This window comes from Hippopotamus amphibius, chromosome 6 (genome assembly GCF_030028045.1).
Source record: "Hippopotamus amphibius kiboko isolate mHipAmp2 chromosome 6, mHipAmp2.hap2, whole genome shotgun sequence".
Taxonomy (NCBI): Eukaryota; Metazoa; Chordata; class Mammalia; order Artiodactyla; family Hippopotamidae; genus Hippopotamus; species Hippopotamus amphibius.
In genome coordinates, this window is record NC_080191.1 from 31,333,296 (window position 1) to 31,355,752 (window position 22,457).

At 35.2% G+C, this 22,457-nt stretch overlaps 1 protein-coding gene across 10 annotated transcripts in view; it reads right to left on the minus strand.

Moving 5' to 3' along the window:
- TRDN (triadin) overlaps window positions 1-22,457 on the minus strand; it is a 376,282-nt gene that overhangs the window by 305,547 nt on the left and 48,278 nt on the right. For all 10 annotated transcript variants that reach the window (XM_057739762.1, XM_057739763.1, XM_057739759.1 and 7 more), the window contains exon 2: window positions 16,295-16,504. In XM_057739762.1, the coding sequence (XP_057595745.1) occupies window positions 16,295-16,504 (210 nt within the window). The remainder of the gene's footprint in view (window positions 1-16,294; window positions 16,505-22,457) is intronic.

Consider the following 22,457-nt stretch of genomic DNA (forward strand, 5'->3'; position numbering starts at 1 on the left):
AGGGTGAGTGCTTTATTCGCCTCACTGAGTCCCAGTGCTTAGCCCACCTAAATGTTGTGTGATGTTGAGAAGATTAACTTTCGCCATGTCTATAAAATTCACTGACATCTCTGCTTTTCCAAAGTCACTATTCTAAACTAAGACCTCAACCCCCTTACACCTGTTATCTCTATTTTCAGCCTTCTCAGATCTCAATTTATAATACGACCAGTTCTGGCAAACAGTATTATATAGTGTGATACAAAACCAAAGTACTCTGTGCTTCAGACTTCCAGTATCCCCTTGGGTGTTTGGGACCTTACTTCTGACCGCATGGTATCCATTCCCAAAGGAGTTACCTCCCAACTATAAGGCTGCCTTAACAAAGGCATTCTTGCATTCCTTAACAAAGGAAAGAGCAGCTCAGATGTGGCACCTCTAGACTGGCCCATATGCGTCTATCTGAGTCACTCCACAGGATGGCCAGAGAACAGGGGTCCCAGGCATCTTCTGACCCTTATGCCCATGAGTCTCTGCCAAATGGCACTTATTGAGCTTCATTCAACTTCATTGTACATAAATTTTTTGGTGTAAAGCACCTAAAGCAGAGTAGAGGATATGGTAAATGTTAGGTAATTACTAGTTCAATTTTCAGAATCATTTAATTCAAACTTATGGTAGTGCTCCATAAATGTAGGCTGCTTTAAATATTACCCTTAGTCACCATGTCCTCACAGGCAACACTGGCAAGGTCTGTGAAATCCAAACACTGCTTTCATCAGGCCTCATAAAACAACTAGTGCTTGCCCATTACCTCCCAGAAAATATGCACATCAAAATATTTAGATCTAAACTGAGCTAAGGATTTTTTTAAGTGTCACAAGAGCAACCTAAGTTAGAAAAAATTCAACTTGTATATATGTTGATGTGTGTATCTTACACATAGTGGTACTCAATATGAAGCTGACTAAAAATATAAAATTCTTCGTTCAAGACAATTATTTTGCATTTATTGTATGCAATATCATACCTTAAGTGTAAATACAATTAACATAGTGCTGCTATGTATGGGCTTGCTATTTAGGTCCTTCCAATTTTGATATGTGAAGGATGCTGTTTCAGAATATACAGTAGTGATTTTCCAGACCTAAAGAAATTACTATTTTAAGTGACTAGCTTCTCCCTCTTATTGCAGAGAAATTCAAGAAATGTTTGATGCAGCAACATTATTCCTCCATATTTAACCTCTAAGCTGTATTTACATCCTTCCAATTGAAGTTTGTAAAAGGCACACTAATTGGACTTACAAAATCTTCCCATTATTTTCTCTTGAAAAATTCGGAAGATAGCCATATTTCTGTGAGACTGCTTCAGTTCCAGAGACAACACCTGATATTTTGGTATCTGATAAGCCACTTTTGATGTAACCAGAGCAGTGAAAAATTGTGGCCCTAAAATAGCTTTCCTAAAAAGATTTTCCACCCAAGAAATATTTTGAGAGGCTCATTTTTAACAGCCTCTCTTTAAAACCACTTATAGTAGGCCTTTTAAATGATTTACAGTAAAGAGTTAATAGGAATGGACCTGGCTAACTGATAGGGATTTGGGAGAAGCAAAGGTTAAAATAATAATGAAACAAAATGGAGGCCAATGAAAATTAAATTCAACTGCTGTAGTATATGCTTTGCATTAAATAACTTTATATGCAGTGTGTAATATTATTTCAAGGATTCTCCCATGCACAAACATACGAAATTTAATCTATGTTGCAAAATTTCTTTGACATTGATTCTATAGGTTAAATCATTTTTACATTAATTTAATTTACATTTTGTAATTTAGCAAGAAATATAAATATTAGGTCAGTTCATTTCAGATGAGGTAATTAAGTCATGGGTAATTTGTGAGATGATTCTAAAGGGCATCTTTCAGATGCTTCTATAGAGAAAACAGTATGATGAAATCTCATTTTGTTATGTTTAAATGTCTTCTTTTACAAATGAGTGAATACCATGGTATTTCTACACTCAGTAACAGATGTTATATTTTAAAAGTATAAAAACTTTTAAAAAGTTGTATGTAATCACCTGCCCTGAATTACATAAATGATTTAACTTCAAAATCCAGTGTCTCTACACAGATTTTCCTTCCACTAGATTTTTAACATAGACTATACACAGAGGTTAAAATTCCTGTAGTCTTTTATCCTTACCCTCAATGAACACTCCCCAGAATATAGTGAAATAAAAAGCTGGATTCATAAAATTCCCATGGTACTTCTAATATTCATCACACCATGCAAGATTTTTACTTATGCCTTGGTGTTGGGGCCAGAAGGCAGAATAAGTGGCACTCAGGAAGAAAAAAATGGGTGAACAGTAAAGGAAGCAGTGGAATCTGGAGTCTGTGAGGGTTGAGAAAATACACCAGAAACGGCACCAGTCCTACCACCTCCAAACCTCTCTCTTTAAAGAGGAGAAGCTGTCACCCTTCTCATGGAGCTAAATATGTACCTAGGCTAGGAGTGAAGAAGCCAAAGGAGACGCTGGCAGGTGCTGGGGTTGCTGCAGGAGCAGCTGCTGTCCCATGCCAACCAGCTGAGCCAAGGGATCAGTGACAACAGGCGTGTGCAAATGCACCTGGTCCCCTGCAATGACCTTCACGGTCCTGCTTGCCTCTGCCTCTCAAATCTCACACACGATGGTTCTTCTGGCTCACACAAACCCACAACTCTGCAGAGGACGGAATTCTGGAAAACACAGTTTTACCTTAGCCAAAGTGACACAATACAAATCTACCATACCAAGCTTCGAAAATTATCAACACTTTAGCAGTTTTATTTATGTTTCTTCTCTCCCACATTTATCTTTTCTTTTTTCTAGTTTACTAAATATTTTAAAGCAAATCCTAGATACTTAAATTCTTAATCCCAAATCCATAAATACTATGACATGCATGTCTGTTCCATAACTTGTCTGATACTTTCTTGTTTGAGGCACAAAAAATGTCTAAAGTAAGTTTTGTATCTTTCTTTTGCTAAGTATGGAATCAGCCACTTCTTGAAGGAATCATGATTCCTTTTATTGGGTAATGGTATTTTGAGGCTAAAATTTGGTCAGCAGGAGTGCTCACTGAGTTGGATTTGGCCAAGAAATATGAAATCTCAAAAAGATGTGTTTACACCAATATTTCCAAATAAATTCTGGAATTTTCACACATCTTTTTTTGCTATTAAAGTCATATTTCTTCTCTTTTGTTGAAAATCTTATTTCTTAATGATATCAATTGAGTTAATTACTTCATTTTTTCTACATTATACCAATAACAATTTCAAATAAAATGACAGCAATACTACTAATAAAATAAAAGCAATGAAGAGTTTTAGGTCTCTTTTCATTTCTTTTCCTCCTTGAACTATACCACACTAAGGACAGAGAGTCAGAATTGTATGTTTTAAAGTTATCTGAAGTAATTATTTTCTCTGGTTTTGCCAATAACTTGATATAGAGTTAGGTTCATTTGCTTCAGTGTGTTTTCAAATCTTAGTGATTAATTTTAATTATTTAAATTTTTTTAAATTATAAAAAGGCATTTACAAGTTCCCTAAGCCAAAACCATTTAAAAGCACATATTAAGAAAAGTTTTGTTGCCATCCTAATCCCTTGCTATAGTTTCCTCTTCTTTTGAGAGCCACCTAATTTTGTTAATTTTGGCTTATCCTTTCATTATTTCATATATATATTTCATATATATATTTATATTTAAGGAAGACATCTAAAATTTTAAATAGGGGAATAATAAAATGAGGTTTGCAATTTATAGTAATCTGGCCACAGAATGAGAAAGGAGACAGAGGCAAGATTAGAGGCAAAGAGAAAATATATGGCTAGAGTTAACAATTTTTGGGAAACCAAGGCAAGAGTCCTAGTAACAAGGTACAGAGTACAGAACAGAATCAACAAATGTTTAGAAAGTAGAATGAGTTCTTTTGGATCACTGAATGTTCATGGGTATTGGAGAAAGAGGAAAGCATGTGAGGAGTCCCACATTTCTGATTTAAGAAACGGGAAACTGAATTGGGAATCTAGGAGGCAGACCTAGAAAGAAATATAACCAGCTCAGTTATGATTTTTTAAAAATTTATTTATTTATTTACTTATTTATTCATTTATTTATTGGCTGAGTTGAGCTTTCTCTAGTTGCAGTGAGCGGGGGCTACTCTTTGTTTCGGTGCACGGGCTTCTCATTGCGGTGGCTTCTCTTGTTGTGGAGCACAGGCTCTAGGCACACGGGCTTCAGTAGCTGCGGCATGTGGGCTCAACTGCTGTGGCTCGTGGGCTCTAGAGTGCAGGCTCAGTAATTGTGGTGCACGGGCTTAGTTGCTCTGTGCCATGTGGGATCTTCCCAGACCAGGGCTCAAATCCGTGTCCCGTGCATTGGCAGGCAGATTCTTAACCACTGCACCACCAGAGAAGTCCCTCAGTTAGGAATTCTGAGTTTGATGCTCCAACTGAATGTCTTTGTGCAATTGGGGAGATTAGGGTTAAAGATGTGGACTGGGAAGTCATTATTTGTGAAGGTCAGTTATAAGCAAACTTCTGGGTGAGTAGGTCAATTAAGGGGAAGATAAAACTACTGATGAGCTAATTTCTTTTTTCAAAATAAAAATAACTCACTGACTCCCATGGTGGGAAAAATGCATCTTCCTAAAACTTACCTTGCATGTTTTGATTGTCTAGAACTGTGTCATTGCTTTTAGCCTCTGAATCTAACTATCTGGCCATTTTAGAGAAGGGTTGATCCTGTTATTAGATTGAGAGCCATATATTAAAGATAAGCAGCCTAAACATGACGGCAGCCTACTCATCACTTGTATGGGCAACACGAAGTCATAGCAGCTAAAGCAACGGGACAAGGTGATGTTGTCTAACAGGGGCAAGAAGCTAACGGTGCCAAAAGAAAAGTTATAAAAGTCATAAGAGGACAGGGTTTTAATACCCAAATGCCAATCAACAGTTCCATTGCTGAAAAGTTTAGTACAAAGATGAAGATGTTAAGTATACAATTTGCTGTTTTGTTCAATGTTTTCATTAGGAAGTCAAGTGTGTATTTGAGACATTTCAGCAGAGTAATAGAATAGTGTCAGATTGTCTCTTAGAGGGGCTTGGCTAGAGGAATAGAAACAAAAAGGTTTGTAGCTAAATTGAGACATAGGGAGGTGAGCGAAATTTGTTGGTTTTTCCAAGTTAGAAAACACATAAACATGTAGAAAGGAAAGAGGGAATAGAGGGGAGATTGTGAAGATACAGGAAGGAGATGGCATTTAAACCCAGCAACATTTAAATGTAGCCACGTTGAAAACATAACTTCATGAGGCCCTTTCCTCTCATACACACCCACACACACACATTTCTTTAAGAGTAATAAGCCCTTTTAAAAAGCAAAATCTTCCTGAAGCAATAACTTCTACTTCTCTGTTAAATTAATTAAACAAGGAGACCATTAGACTGAGGTGGCTCTAATACCTCAGCAGCCTTTGCAAGCAAACAAAACCTAAGCCTTTAAGTGACTCAAGGTCAAGAAATCAAACCTAAGGACAACCAGTCACAAAGGGCCAGCTAGCCTTTCCCAAATAAGGAATGCTTAGGCAGCCAATCAAATGATTTCCTTGCTTTGCTTCCGCCTCTTCTCTATAAAAATTTTTCCTGAACTCCTGTCAGTGGAGTGCTCCTAACCATTTGTGGTTTGGTGCTGCTCAATACAAATCAATTTTTGTGCATATTCTTAAAATGTTGAATATGCCTCAGTGTATCTTTTAACATCCCAGATAAACATATATTCCCAAAACACTGTCATTTTCTCTTTCTCTCCCTTTCTCTCTGCATCCCTCTTCTCATCTTCTTCTTCTTTCTTTCGCACCTCTGATCTCTGGATACTGCCCATATCAGATCGCAATGATCAGGCTTCTCCATCCACTAGGGAGAGTCATGCAAAAAATAACATAAAATGAAGGGTCAAGAAAAAGCTCTTGAAATGCATCAGATTCTAAAAGATAAAACCCATTTGAATTACAGTTTTGAAAAAGATAAAATACTTGCAGATGTTAGATATTTAGATGAATTTAAAGCAGAGAAAAACTAGGATTCTGATTTAAAAGCAATTATGGTGAGCTAATTGTTTTACTGACTGAACAAGAAAATGACTGTCACTTTTCTAATCTACATTTGAATAGTCACAGTGTAGCTACAATCCTTGCCATTCAACATATGAGGCATGGGCATTTTCCTTCTGATTTTTAACATTTTCTCAACTGAAATTTTCCCATACTCATCTTTACTATTAATTAATGTCAATATTTTAGAAACGTGCGCTTGTGTGGAACCCTAATGAAATTAAGCACAAGCATCTTTAGTTTAAATTGTGTCACTATGTCAATATTTAACAGTTTCAAAATATCTTTTTAAGTTGTCCTTTGCTGTTCCTCAACTGTTACTTTTTGAGGCAATAAGAAGCATTAATGCAAATAAATGTACAGCTCACCTCTCTTTCTCTATATGACCCCAGTCAACCAATTATTTTGCTGGCAAAATTGTGTTGCAGATGTTTAAGCCTGGAATATTTCCAGCTAGCTGGAGCTAGACCCACGTCAAATAAAGGGCATTTTATATTCTGAAACAAAAATCAAAAACAACTTTTGGCTTCTTTTATTCATGTCAAGCATCTACATAAAAATTGAAGTGTGTCATTATACTTTTACTAATAAGTATGGTGTCGATGTATCTAATCGAAAAATTAACTTTCTTTCCTCCTCTTAAAAAAGTATATCTTAAGTATAAATACAATTCCGATGTTATATGTATTAACAAGGAATGAGAAAGCAAGTTTTCTGTAGATTTATAGATTTCTATGGATTTGTTTCCAAGCTAATAGAATTAATTCTCTGGTAGCATAAGAACAGTCAAAATATCATAGTACTCCAGTTAGATGACTTACTTGGATCATTATGTTATAAACTTAGCAGACCAGTGAAGAAGAAAAATATTAGATTTGGGATTAATACAGCAATTAGCATATCCTGACTAATTATTTAATAAACATGTGTTTCATCAAGTCAAGGTCTGATTTTGGAAACTCTTGACTATATTATATATTCTTTGTAGCTATCCTATTGCTCAGCATTAGCCAAAGAAATAATTTTAAAGTTCTTTTAACCACATTAAAATGTAGCGTGTAGGGCCATGAATTATGTGCTTACTGTATCATATAAAAACAACAAACCATTTCAGAATGGCTTGAACATTCCCTCCACGTGAAAATAAAATAGAATACTTTAATCATTGGATTTCTATTGTGTAATTGGTAGAATTTATGTATATTCAAATGATATTTAGAATTGGAAATGATGTAGTCAATTCATCTTTTTGAAATATGCCTATTCATCTTTCTGAAACACTGAATATGCTTAAAGTCATGAAGAATAAATTAAAATGATACTAACTACAATTTATCTAACAATTATTATGTGCCATTCAAAATTCCAAATGTTTTGTATATATTAACTCATTCAATGCTCACAGAACCATAGGAAGCAGATACTATTATTGCCTATAGGGAATTAAACTGAGGCACAGAGATGTCCCAAGGTTACACAGCTACTAAATGGAGTCAAGACTTCAACCCAGCACTCTAGCCCCCAGAGCCTGTATTCAGCTACTTCACTCAGGTCTCGAAGTCCATGTTTTCTTTTATTATTATTGTTGTGTGGTTTTGCTTGTTTGCTTGCTATATATGCTTAGCTAATAACTCCTGTTAAGCTCATGCAAATTTTACTGAACAATATGTGTCAAGCAGTAAGCAGGTTAACAGGAATATTAAGATACATGTGACAACCCTTACCTTTGAGATGCTTAAGTTTCAATCAAGGAAACAGAAGTTTAAAAAGTGAATCCTAACACTACAAAAATCATCATAAATTATAAAGAATGACTGTGTTCATTACTTAACATTCAGAATGTAAAAAACACTGCCACCTTTTCCTTTATTTACTTATTTTTTCATTCTTTCATCTCAACATTCATTCAAATGTTTATTGAGCTCACAGTGCTAAACACTTCTAAGCATTAGAAAAACCAAGCAAATAAAATAGACAAAATCATTTTCCTTGCAAACTTAGATCAGTGGAGAAGAGAGATATTAAATAAATAATCACATACAATGAAATGTATACAAGTTGCAGTAAGTGCTGTCAGTAAAGAGTAAATGATATAATGGAGAACTGATATAGAGTGACTTGATTCACACTGAAAGGTCAGGAAAGGTTTCTCTAAGGAAGTGAATCCAAGCACAGCACTAAAATGTATTTAATAGCTGGACCATCAAAAAGTGGAGTATTAACATACGGTATGATTTATAATTGTATCCATCTAGATACATCTATAAATATAAAGTCTCATTTGCTGAAGTTCAAATGAGTGGTATAGAGAATTGTATCAAACTTGGATTTTTTTGACCTTGAAATTTGCCACCGGGAAAAACCTGGAGCCCAACATCAAATTGCCAACTTTTTATTTTGTAAGAAAATGTCATTTAAAAACTGTAACAGAAACACTATCTGTCATTATCATCATTTCAAAAGAGAATTTTAAGACCAAAAATGTAGGAACAATAGAATTATGGACACATCTTTAAAATGGATACATTTTTCTTTATCTTTTTCTTCATTTCATGAAGAATCAACAAATTTTGATTAGAATCTGGGGACCAATGGACCATAAAAACTTCTGTTTCCTTGAGGTGTTTATAAGCAGATCTGAGTTAGGTAATGAAATGCATCCTTTTAGATGTAGTGACCCAGAGGACTAAACAGGCCTGGGACATTGAACAGAAAACGTGGGATTTGAGATAAGATTTGAATCAGAATAAGAAGCACACAAAATGTCAACTATTCTTGAAAACTCAGTAGACATGAGAATTGATAAAGTCTAAAACACTGCGTTTAGTGTCCCAGTTTTCCAAGTCTCCTAAAATGTAATAACATATTCATATATATGCAGTCACACCGGCATTTCTATACACACCCCCACACACACTCACAGACACACATACACATATACATATACATATATACATAGCTATTAAATGTTAAATTTAAACATTCTGATTGACTTTGGGTCTTCCCTGAATCATTTTGCTCCTCTAAACTCAGCCCGACAAACAGTGCACCTGTTTTACTGGGCTAAGTGCCAGGGGAAAAAAAAACCAGGGAAATTAATTTTCAAGAGCAGTAGATAAATGGCACACCTCATTAGAAAATCTATTTAAAAGGCACATCAGGAGATGTCTGCAAGACTTTCATAAGAAATTGATGCTTCCTACCATCATATTCTTGCTGGTTCTCTTCTCAGATTACTGATCTTACTTCCTGGTAATAAGATTCAAATTCAAGTTACATTTAATGAGTGCCTCCCATGTGCCAGGCAGGTATGTTTTACATAGATTATCTTATCTTATTCTTTCAAAATTGTTTTGAAGTAAGTATATTTTGTGGAATGCCTGCAAGAATTACTAAATGGGCTTTGAGACCCCCTGGTACAGCCATATAATGGTTTTCCCTTCTTATGGATGAAGATGCTAATAAATTATGACCCTTGTTCTTAAGGTAAGAAAAGCCACAAATTACTACAATTTATTCCTGAACATTCTGACCTAGGGGAGACTTTTTAACATCCACTAATGCCTAAGTTTGTAGTCATTTCTTTAGAAATCCTACTTGCTTGCATTTATTGTTTAGAGACAGAGTTGTCTCTCTGTAAATAAGGCAAAGAAGTCTGCAAGCAATGTCACAAAAGACCACAAATTCTGATCCTGAAAAAGTCATTAAATTATCAGGGCACCCCTCTGTTTTCTGGAAGGACCTCCTGGCTGAGTCTACAGAAGCTTGGGGGCAAGGCCTCTAACAGTTTTTGTGACCCCCTAGGCTCAGTTATTAAGAAAGCAAATTTACCCTGCCCCACCCCCACCCCCTCCCAACTTGGGGTTTCTGAAGACATAATATCCCGGTGATCATACACCTTGGTTTGTGCCTATTGTCCTAAGGTAAATATTAACAGCTTTCCATTTCACTCTCACAAGTGTCCTGTTTTGGATGATAAATCATATAGTCATCCTATGGGGTGGCTTTGTTTGCTGTCAAATCGCTAAACTGGAAGTACATTTCCCAGAATTCCCTTATATGAATGTTCCAGGTAACAGTTGGGTATAAGAGAAATTCAAACAAGCTTTGGAAGACAACATAGAAGTAATAGCCATTGTTTATCCTCTGAAGGTTGGTGGAGGGCAGGCACTGTCACCTCTCATGCACACTACAGCAGATATGCCAGCTGATCTTGACATGTGACAGCAGTAGGCTGCATCCCTTCCAGTTCCCACCAGACCACCTCCTTTAGCATCTCCAAACCCTGGCCTGGTGCTTGTATGCTCCTGAGGTGGAAGGCACTGGCTTATATTGCAGCTCTCCCATGTCACTGTAATTTGAGGTGGTGAGAGCCAAATGAGGGTTCCAGTTTGTCCTTAGTCTCCCCTATTGTATTTCCATCTGCCCTTTTCAGTGATGGGGTTCAGGACATGCTACCTCAAAATGTGGCACCTTAGCATATTGAATATTTTCAGCTGAAGCAATTGGAGAAATAGCATGTGCAAGAAAGACTTTCTGACCTTCCCCTGAAACAGGTCATAAAACCCTCCTGTGAGAGGGTCCCTCCCTATGCCCAGAGGAAAGGAATGTCCTAATCCCTAAATACTCAGAGGAATCTGAATGAACAGGCCTTACTGTGAACCCCAACTTACTACACTTAGCTCAGACCCTTTTTTGTTCTGTCACATTTCTTCATCATTTTCCACTTTTCATCAAATCTAGCATTAAAATGCTCAAGTTTAACTACCTCTTAAGGTCTTCATTTCCTTAGGAAGTCTCCTATGTCACATAAAACTTATATTAAATAAATCTGAATGCTTTTCTCTTATTAATGTGTCTTTTGTTAGAGGGGCTCCAGCCAAGAATTTAGAAAGGTAGGGGAAAAAGATTTTTCTCCTCTACACCATCTTCAACCCTGCTGACTCCTGACCCTGTACCAGATAAATTGTAACAGCCTCACCTAGATTGTTTAATCAGCTCCCATGAATACATAAGCCATATAAAATAAATTCCCTATTTTACATCACTTATACTGACTCCACTCTAATCAAAGTCTAACAGATAGACCATAGTATTGTTTGAATAATATTTCAAAATCATATTTAGTAAGAAATGAAAGGTAGGTAAAATCTCATTTCTAATATCTGATTTTTGTGTCCTAAGATTTGTCTTATTTGAAAAGATGAAGCAAAGTCACAAATTCTGCAGACCAAGAACCAAGGTGCCATCCCCATTTTACAAAGGAAATATAACTTGCTAGTCATGTTAACTTGCAGGTTATAGAGCCATGAGTGAACCCAAGTCTTTTGAAATAAGCACATATTAAAAACCAACTCTACTAGTGCTTCACGAGTAGATTATATACAGATCAACCAGATCAAATTCATAAATAGGGAATTATGAAGATTGTCCAGAAAAGAATCATTCTTCTCAATCCAGTAAAGTATTTGCTTATGAAAATAGATTTTCATTTCTCTGTAAACATTTTTTACTATCTTGTAAGCATTTACCTACTTTTCTCAAGTGCCAGAGAGTAATTTAGAGCCCAAGGACAGTTGCCCTGTCTGGCCTTCAGAACTATTTCTAGTATGCTTCCTTCTACCACCAACCTTGTTTTTTAAACATTAGCAATACATATTTCAAAGACTACTATGTGGTACAAAAGGCTCATCATGGTAATAATATTAATCCCTAGCCAATGTTTGAAATGTATCAACTAAAAATAGCATTAGAAACACAAGAGAATTATTTACATTTTGAAATGCTAAATGAAGCAAATGATTTTTTTTCTGTGAACAAACAACATTAAAAAGGCAGGTTAAAACTTAATAAATGGAGAAAAGAAATCAGAATTTTCACATAAGTGGATGTATCTCACCCAATCAGTGGTCAATATGAGTTACAGGTTTTATGCTATAATTATACAATGTCCTTGAACTTATACTCTTTTGGTTCTAGAAACAGATCATTCAAATTTTAATTAGCAAAAACTATATGAATTTCTTTTTTTTTAATAAATTTATTTATTTATTTATTTATTGGCTGCATTGGGTCTTCGTTGCTGCACATGGGCTTTCTCTAGTTGCAGAGACCGAAGGCTACTCTTCGTTGAGGTGCACGGGCTTCTCAGTATAGTGGCCTCTCTTGTTGCGGAGCATGGGCTCTAGGCTCACAAGCTTCCATAGTTGTGGCATGCGGGCTCAGTAGTTGTGGCAAACAGGCTTAGTTGCTCCGTGGCATGTGGGATCTTTCTGGGGCAGGGATCAAACCTGTGTACTCTGCATTGGCTGGCGGATTCTTAACCACTGAGCCACCAGGGAAGCCCAAGTATATGAACTTCTTTTTTGAAGAACTTATATATATATATGTTCTTGAGAATTTCAGCTTTGAGATTTTTTACAATTTCAAATCCATTGGAGAATATTTATCTTCCTAGATATGGCCTCATGATGCCAGCCATCCCAATATGCCATCTTCTTCTCTACTCCTGCCTTTTTGTCAACTAGAGTATTGAATGGTACTTCCTTAGACCTAAGCATTTATCTTAAGATACATAACTTGGCAATATACCTTTCTGAGAGTATAATATGTGGTAGCCAGCAACCACATTGGCCCTCAATGATTTTTGCCTTCCGGCACTCATACCATTGTGTAGTCTCTTCCAACACTGAGTAAGGTTGACCTGTGTGACCAGAAGGATTTTCCAGAAATGACAGTGTGTGATTTGCAAGTGTCAGTCCTAAGGGGCATTGTGGCTTTTACTTTGCTCTTTCTTGGATCACTCAGTCTAGGGGACACCAGGTGCCTTGTTGTGAGGACGCACCAGCATTAACTTGACAGCCAAGTGAGTGAGACATCTTGCCAATGGTTCTGCAACCCCAGAAAAATTTTCAGATGTCTGCAGCCCCAGCCAGCATTTTCACTGCAACCTCAAGATGTTAATCCCTAGTAAATGAACCACCCACCTAAGCCATCCCCAAATTCCTGACCCACAGAAACTGTGTGGAGTAATAGATGTTTATTTTTTTTAAATCTCTTACTTTTGATGTAATTTGTTATGCAGCAATAGATGACCATTAAAAATTTGACAAATCATTTCATCTTATAAACATCTTTTATTTTCTCATTCTAAATTAAATTAAAGCTACTTAAAAATTGAATTACTTATTAATTTTTAAAGTTGGTCAAAAACTGACTGGAAGAAATAAAAATTTTATGATAAATATTTGTTTCTTCATAATTAAGGAACTGTTTTAAAATCAAAATATCAAGATTATTCATTCTTTTAAGCATATATAGCAGAAAACTTGCTATGTGACAGACACGTGTATAGAGACGAATAAGAGAGTTTCTTCCTCGAATAAGTTTTTTTGAGTGTGATGGACAAGTAAACAGATACTAATTATACAATATGTTAACTGCTGATAATACAAGTGTCCATAAGGGACTAAGAAAATGCAAGCGTGGTGCAGTGAATTTTTCTTAGGAAATCTGGAAATGTTTAGCAAAAAAGGGATGAGTTCATCCTTCAAGAAAATTGAGGAATGATTATCTTACTAGTGCTATTAAAATGTATACAGTACTTGTGATAAACCAGATTCTGTTCTAAACAGTCCAAATATATTCATTTATAAAATTCTCTTAACAATCTTATTACATAGGTACTATTCTTATACCCACTATTTAGATAATGAAACTGAAGCAAAGAGAGGCTAAGCGACTTTTCTCATATCACAACAGCTAGAAAGTCATAAGACCTGGATTTAATAGTGAGGAAATCCAGCACCAGAGTTCACATTCTTAACTACCTTCCTACATTTTCTGCCATACTGGATTAAGGATTAGGGGAAGGATGGTATGAGCAAAAGTAGGGAAGAGTGAGAGTGTATGTTTTCCTACAGAAAGAAAACAGGTGAGGGCAGTAGGAAGTATGGCTGGAAAACAGGATGCATGAGTGGAATTACAAGATGAAAATAAAGAGCTAAGCCAAGGACTTGAATTTCATGCCAAGGAATTTGCACTTGGCAAAAATACTTGATGAAATTTATGTTTTATGAAGATACCTTGGGAGCAATGTTAAAAGGGAGAGATTGGATGAGGCAGACAAGAAGAAATGCATTAGCCCCCTCAAAAGAGAATCAAGGTCTGAAGTGTAGTAATGGAGACAGTGGTGATATGAGGAGGGAGCAAATTTATGAGGCATATGAGGGTTGGCTGGCATATGGTAACTGATCAGGTGCCCAGCAGATTTAAAAGATGACTTGCAGGTTTCTTTTTGCAGGGAATGGATAGATGGTTAGGTCATTAATAAATATAGAGAACTGGAGCAGGAGACTTCACAAAGAAGATGTACTTAATAAGCACTTTTTGAAAGAAGAAATGAAGTAGTAGTAATACAGAGGTTATTTTTTCCCTATCAAAGGAAATGCCGGTAACATAGGCATTATCCATAGTACTTAATTACAACGGTCCAAGGAAGCTCTACTGTGGACTGTGCGTCTTACATTTAAGTAATCTAATCTGAAAGTTTAATTATAGGTAGCTGCTCCTTTTATCAAATAATTAAGAACAAATTCAACAGTAATTTATTTAGTACGCTTATTAAAATATTTGCTTTACAAATATTAGATTTACATGCAATTCTTAAAATATACCTACCGTAAAAACTGAAGAACTAACATTTTATGACCATATTAGGTTCTAAAATTTGAATGAATGAAATTTTAAAAAAGAACAGATGAAATATCACAGTCAATACAGGCTCAAGGGAAATGATATTTCATAGAGTAATGTAACCAACTGTTTTTCACTTAAAATTCTAGGTCATATTTTATACTATAAGCATTTCAACTGTGTCTTCTTTTAAGAGCCTGCATTACACGATATGCCAAAACTATTGCCTATTTAAAGCAGAGGTTTATGGCTCCAGGTAAATAGCCCTTTTGTTCTGGTTGACATCATGAGACCTCTACTTGTTAGATGATGCTTACTTTAGCCCAGCTTCCAATGGGGAGGGGGCAGAGTCATCTCATTCACACCTCCATATCGATACAGCTTTATGACTTTGTGTTACTCATATCTGTATTTCTTTTAACATAGCCATTTCCTGGTATATATAGGAGATCCTAAATAATAATTGTTGAATGAGTAAAATATCATAATAAGGAGAGGATCCCTTAGGATATAGAATGCAACATATAGTATCTACAGTTTCTGGGTTCTACCAATTCCACTCCTATAAAGAAAGAACAGGCGGGTTGCGGGGTGCACAGTGCAAATATGAATGAGCACATTAAGAGGTTAATGAAATGTTTTTGCTTATGATACAAAGGCATAAGCATAAACTCAGTCATCTATTCATTGAATACTTATTGAGCACCTGACTGATTCCTTCCCTCAAGAAACTCACAGTCCATAGAGCATGTCAGATGTGGAAATAGACAAATATAACTCTAAAAGTACAAAAAGACCTTGAACAAAGAGATGAACAATATACTCAGAGATTGAATAGGCTATAAGGAAAATCTAAATTTCCTCACTTGTGATATTCTTATTCATTCCAAATCTATAAGAACACATGGCTGGCCATAGCATCTCATTACAAGTAATCCCTGCAAAATCCTTTTAACACTCTTTATTTTCAGGAGCTCAAAATAGGATGTTTTAATGGCAGGAACAAAGAGAATGACTAAGAAGGAAGCTTGGAGCCAGATGATGGAGGGACTTAAAAATAATTTACACAATTTTCTGTTTGTCCAGAAGTGTTTTATTTGGTTTGGCTTGCTTTTATATTGCCAAGTGTAAAATCTACAAATTATCCTTTATTAATGGTTGATAAAGTCCCTATTCCCAAACCGCATAGCCACCAAGCTTTGGAATCATTATCCTCATGAAACTGTAACATCCAGCTCTTGTTCAGCTCTTGAAATAAGGTTGCATTTGAAGTCTATGAGCACAATAGGCAAAGAACAGAAGGAAAGTTGAAGATGGGAACTAGCCATCAGTGGCCCACAAGCATGTTTGTGGGATGCTTTGTTTATTTGCAGCGTGAAGAGAAACAAAGCCAGAGCTGGAAAGAACACTGTTTCTTTTCATTTAAAAGCTAAATGTCATGGATCTTACCTGAAAAGTTTCTGTAATCCACTAGGTCAAACATAACAATGGCCACAGCTGACCACGTGATGATCAGAGCGATGACCAGAAGCCAGGCTGCTGGGGAGCTGAATGTTGTCACTATGTCTTCTGTGACGGTCCTCTTCAGCACTTTTCCAGGGGATTTGGGCACAGATCCATTCTTGCTGTCTATCACAGTTGTGGTCGTAGATGTATTTCCTAATCCAACATTGAGAAAGGAGAATTACAATTTGGAATTTCATGTCAAATATTGATGATAAAAAAACACCCACAGAACACTCTATGTATATAAGTACATATAACTCTTTTATAGCATATTCTATGGCAGAATACACCTCTTTAGTGGCAGGGCCAAACTCCCTGCCCGCTGGCAGATTTTTACTTCCTCAGTATTTACCCTCCACCCTGATACTCACAGGCTCTCATAATTGGCATTCCTAGTCTCCTTAGTTCCATAAATACTGCCATCCAGGTCACAAACTTTGTCATCATCTTCAATCATTTTTACATCTCCCTCACCACCTCCTATATCCATTACCATCAAGGGCAATGACTTTTTTTGGTCAAGTTGCTTTTTAACACCTTTTTCCTTTATTTAGGCTCATATGTCAGATCTAAATGCAAGCAAAAATATCCCCTCTGGGAGGGAAGCAAAATCAGTTATAAAATAGTTCAAATGGATGAAATTCCTTTTGGATATCCTGGTTTAACAGCGTAATTGACCCTCTATTGAAGCCATTCATTTTTATTTGTGAAAGGGGCACAGAAGATCTAAGAGATTAATGTTGGAAAATCTTATTATATCCAGAAACTTTTTATTCCTGCTTTCAAAAGTCTACACTTTCAGTTCATGACTGAAAATTCAAAAAATATAAAAAATAGCAAAATAGATAGATAAATAGATAATTATTTGGGTTTTTCATTAAACAATAGTTGATTTACCATAGAAAATTATTTGTATTCTCACCACCCAAAAACAACTGTAGACATATTGTTCTATTTATACCTACTTTTCTGTACATGCAAATAAATACACAAATATGTTTTATTTGTTTCTGACAAGTCATCATCACACCCTCCGTTATGTTTTTTTACTAGGAAATATATAATAAACATGCTTTCTTGCTGTACGTATTCCATAAAATATCACTTAAGTGGCCACATGGCATGTCATTCCGTGGCTATGCATAATTTAGTCAAACAGCTTTCTACCCTGGGACATGGCAAGTGTCTCAGCACATAGTAATGATTTTTGTATTAGAAGAATTTCCTAAATATAGAATTTCTGGGAAAATAATATAATCATTTTATATCTTTTGAGAATATATGTATATGTTTGAAAATTAGCCTATTTTTGAAAACTGTATATACCAGCAGTCTCTGTTTCCTTATCCTTGACGACCCTGGGTATTACCAGTGTTCAACATATGCACAATCACATAGGAGGAAAATTCAACTTCATTTGCAATTCTTTCATTACTAGAGATAAGCTTTTTATATGATTATTTTTCATTTATATCTCTTATCCTGTTAAGTTTTTTGTTCATTTTTCTATAAACATCCTTTTGGTGATTTATAAAATTGTGTGCACATATTTTGTATATGAATATGTACATATACATATATGCATATGTCTACATGTATATGTACTTACATGTATGCATGTGTATACATGCGTTTATAAATAAACACACACGTAGGATAGTACTACTTTATTTAACTTTATGTTACAATTTTTTCCAACTGTTTACTTTTTCTTATGATATTTTTTATGTATACAGTAAACATTTAAAAATTTTGTAACTCTGATTTTTCTTCTGTAAAGTTGCTGCCTTTGCATGGCTAGAAAGCTCCCCCTCAATGGAGAACAGGCATATATGATCATACTGATAAGCCTTGACTTATAGAAAGTTATCTCTAGAGGAAAAAAGAGATTATTTGAAACAAATATATCATGTTTCATTTAAGACCAATTGAAGACCAACCAGAAATTACACAGATGTGTAGTAAATAATTGAGTACTAAAGAGAAAAAATAACCCTAACAATCCAAATATTTTTGCCAAAATCACACCTTGACAACATATTTCGTATACTTCAAATATGAGCTACATTGCCTACAATAATTTAAAAACTGCATATCAGGAAAGAGAAAATTTTGATTAATCATATTCTAATATATATATGTAAATATTTTCAATTTTATCCCTAAATTACATTCCCAAAATTTTTTAAAAAGCAAACTTTCAAACTTCTTTGACATTAAAAATTAAAAAAAAATTTTCCACTCCCAACCAGAAACTTTGACATTTTTTATAAAATAAATTTCAACTACTGGAGTTACTCTTAGAATAATCTTTGCCATTATCATCATCCGTATCATCATTATTTTGACCACCCCTTCCACAGGGAGGCCTGCAGCCACTGCTATCATCATAAGGAAGGGCTAGAAGTGCAAGGTTAACCTTAGAAACAAAGGTTGAGGGACTAACTCCTCAATAAATGCAGACGTTTATTTCCACTTAATAAGCACATACATTAGGCTAAGATATTTCCAGGGAACCAAAAAAAGAATGCTATGACTTCCTCAATGTCTTTCTTAATCAATTAATTTATTTCCTGTAATAGAGGAAAAGAGGGCACATACCGTAACTTATTCATATTAATGGATGCTGTTTTGCCCCATTAACAAAATTGAGACATGATCGATAAAGTTATTTTGTTATAGTACAAATGTAACCAGTGTGACTGAATTTTTTTTTTAAGCTCTTTATTGGAATATAATTGCTTTACACTCTTGTACCAGCTTTTGAGGTACACCAAAGGGAATCAGCTGTATTTATACATATATCCCCATATCCCCTCCCTCCTGAGACTCCCTCTCACCCTCCCTGTCCTGGCCCTCTAAGGCATCACCCATCATTAAGTTGATCTCCCTTTGTCATACAGCAACTCCCCACTAGCTATCTATTTTACAGTTGGTAGTGTATCTATGTCTATGCTACTCTCTCACTTCGTCCCAGCTTCCCCTTCACCCCCCCAGCCCTGTGTCTTCAATTCCATTCGCTGCATCTGCATCTTTATTCTTGTCCTGTCACTGGGTTCATCAGCACCATTTTTTTAGATTCCACATATATGAGTTAGCATACAGTATTTGTTTTTCTCTTTCTGGCTTACTTCGTTCTGTATGACAGTCTCTAGGTCTATCCACCTCATTACATATAGTTCACTTTCATTCCTTTTTATGGCTGAGTAATATTCCATTGTATATATGTGCCACATCTTCTTTATCCATTCATCTGTTGATGGGCATTTAGGTTGCTTCCATGTCCTGGCTATTGTAAATAGTGCTGCAATGAACATTATGGTACATGTTTCTTTTTGGATTATGGTTTTCTCTGGGTATATGCCCAGTAGTGGGATTACTGGGTCATATGGTAGTTCCATTTTTAGTTTTTTAAGGAACCTCCCTACTGTTTTCCATAGTAGCTGTACTAGCTTCCATTCTCACCAATAATGCAGGAGAGTTCCCTTTTCTCCACACCCTCTCCAACATTTATTGTTTCTAGATTTTTTGATGATGGCCATTCTGACCAGTGTGAGGTGATACAAACATAAAGTCTGAACCCTCAAACAGATGTGTACACTGGGTACTTAAAGTATAAGTCCAGTTCATAAGACAATTTTTAGTTGTTGACAGAAGAAATGAAAATACTACATGCAAAATTAAGTACTCTACTTAATAAAGTTTTACTTTTTGTTTCTTTACCCATAAAATGGTACTTTCCTGTCCTATATAATAATAAAATAAATCACATAAAATTCTAGACTGACTAGGGAAAAGAAAATAAAATACATTCGAGTGTACAGACTAGTAGGTATTAATAATAACCAAACATAACTAATGCAACTATTTTTAGATGACACTGGTAAATCTAGCCACATATTTTTAAGAGTGAAAAGCTGATGACAAACATCAGTGGCAAAATGATTTAATTAAAATTTTAAAACAACTTTAGGTATTAATTAATAATAGTGCTAATGAATCTCCTTTCTTTGAAAAACTATGTAACATCCCAAGCTCAAGAACTCAATTTACATGAAATGATACCGATGGAAAAATAACTTTAGAAAACATATTTCACAGATTGTACTAGAGATGGTGCTCAAAGAAGGAAAAATTAGAAAGAACTCATATCATATCCCCTCATTGATTTTGGTGCCAAATTCCCATTACCTTTAATGGTGGTTCTGAAAATGGATGAATGATAGAAATGCTTTGAAATGTGATTTAAGACTCAGGTGAGGCTACAAGTGAATCAAGTCTTTGGAATAGTGATTTGCAGGAGAGTAAGTGAATTATAAGTGTTTAGGAGAGGCCCACCTGAAAGCTGATATGTTGCTAATCTCCAATTTTTTAACCTCTGGAAGGCTTCCTACTACCACTATATAGAGAACATGGGAAGAATTGCTTTTGCTCTTCAGATTCACTTCAGTGAACTGTGTATTAGAGAGTATTTCTGCAGACAATATCATACACACCTGCTTGGTATCTTGAAACTGAATGAATAAACTTACTGAGATTTGATACAAAATTAGCTGAATCCTGATCACATTTTTAAAAGACAGAAAATTTTTTATGGAACAAGAATTTCTATATTTTTTCCCTTTTTTATTAGAAAAATGAGAATATGTAAATTCAGGATGAATGCAAGTTCAGAGTTAAAATATGACTTTTAATTTTTTAAAGAACTGATTTTAATATAAATTCCAAATTTTATTTCACTTTACAGTCCTGTCAAAAGAATTTATGGTACAATATTTTAAACGAATAAAAATGACAAAGTTAATGCTAAACAATTTTTAATCTTTTCTATTGTTTTTCATCTTCACATCCTCAAAAATTCCACTTAAGAATTAATCAAGATTCAAAGGTGCTGAAAATGTATTCTGAGTATCCAACAGCAAAACCATAAGCAATTTGAAAGTAATCTGAAGGTTATCCTGCTTAAGGAAAATTAGGTGTTGCTTTTGTTATAGAAACACATTAGGCTGTACCTTTCAATTTCCATTCAAATTTACTTACAGAAGCCACATACAGCCAAGAGGAATAAAACTGAGGGGAAATAAATTGCCTTCTCTGACAGCTGGTCAAGATAAATGCAAAGGACAGAGTGTGTAATCTGAGATTATTTAATATTTGAGAAGCACTTTGAAGATGACAAAAGCTAGTTATTGATATAACGGAAAAAATGAGAGGTAAATTTTACTGAGCAATTTGACATGGGTGATGCTTCTTGGAAGTTGGCGTCTCGCAATTGGAGCAGAGCAGCAAGGATATGTGACAGTTCTTTCCATGCCTACATTTTAACCCCATTCCTTTTGATTTCATACAAATTATTTTGATTGCCAGATAGCCATAATCAGCTTCAAAAGAAGTGGGGATCTGGCTGAAGGGCCAAGAGACTCTGTTCCATTAAATAAAATTAGGGGCTGCTTGTGTAGTGGTTCCAAAGATCAGCTTCACAGCCAGGTTATGCACTGAAGAATAAATCATAAGCCTCCTGAAAGAATTCACTTGACCTCATCATACGTTATTAATCAGATGAGGAAACTTCCATGCACACTTGCCCATTATTATTCCTATGGAACACTAGCAATACAGTCTCTTCTAGGATGCTCATGGAAGACAACTATATTTTAGAATGGTATAAATAAAATATTGCATATTCACTTCATAAAAGCATTAATTATGAATTTCACATTTAACTGTGCGATGTGGTTTGTGGAATACTCTAACACTGAATTTTTTTCTTCAAAAATTAGAGAGCGGTGGGGTGGAGTATATAGTATCAATGAAAATATGTTATTTCAAAATTATATTAAGAATGTAATTTCCAATCTCAAGAATGTCCTTTGCTATATTTTAAATGTTCCAGAAAACATACATATAACTAAGAATTTTGGAGAAACTCCACTGAAAAGATCTTTAAGCAAATAAAGTTGAAAAGTGAAGAATCCATCTTTTAACTTGCATATTTTATTAATCCTAGTGTTTGAAGAATGTCTATGTATTGATATCAAAAACAAATTTATGGTTACCAAAAGGGAAATGTGGCAGGGAGGGATAAATCAGAAGCTTGGGATGAACA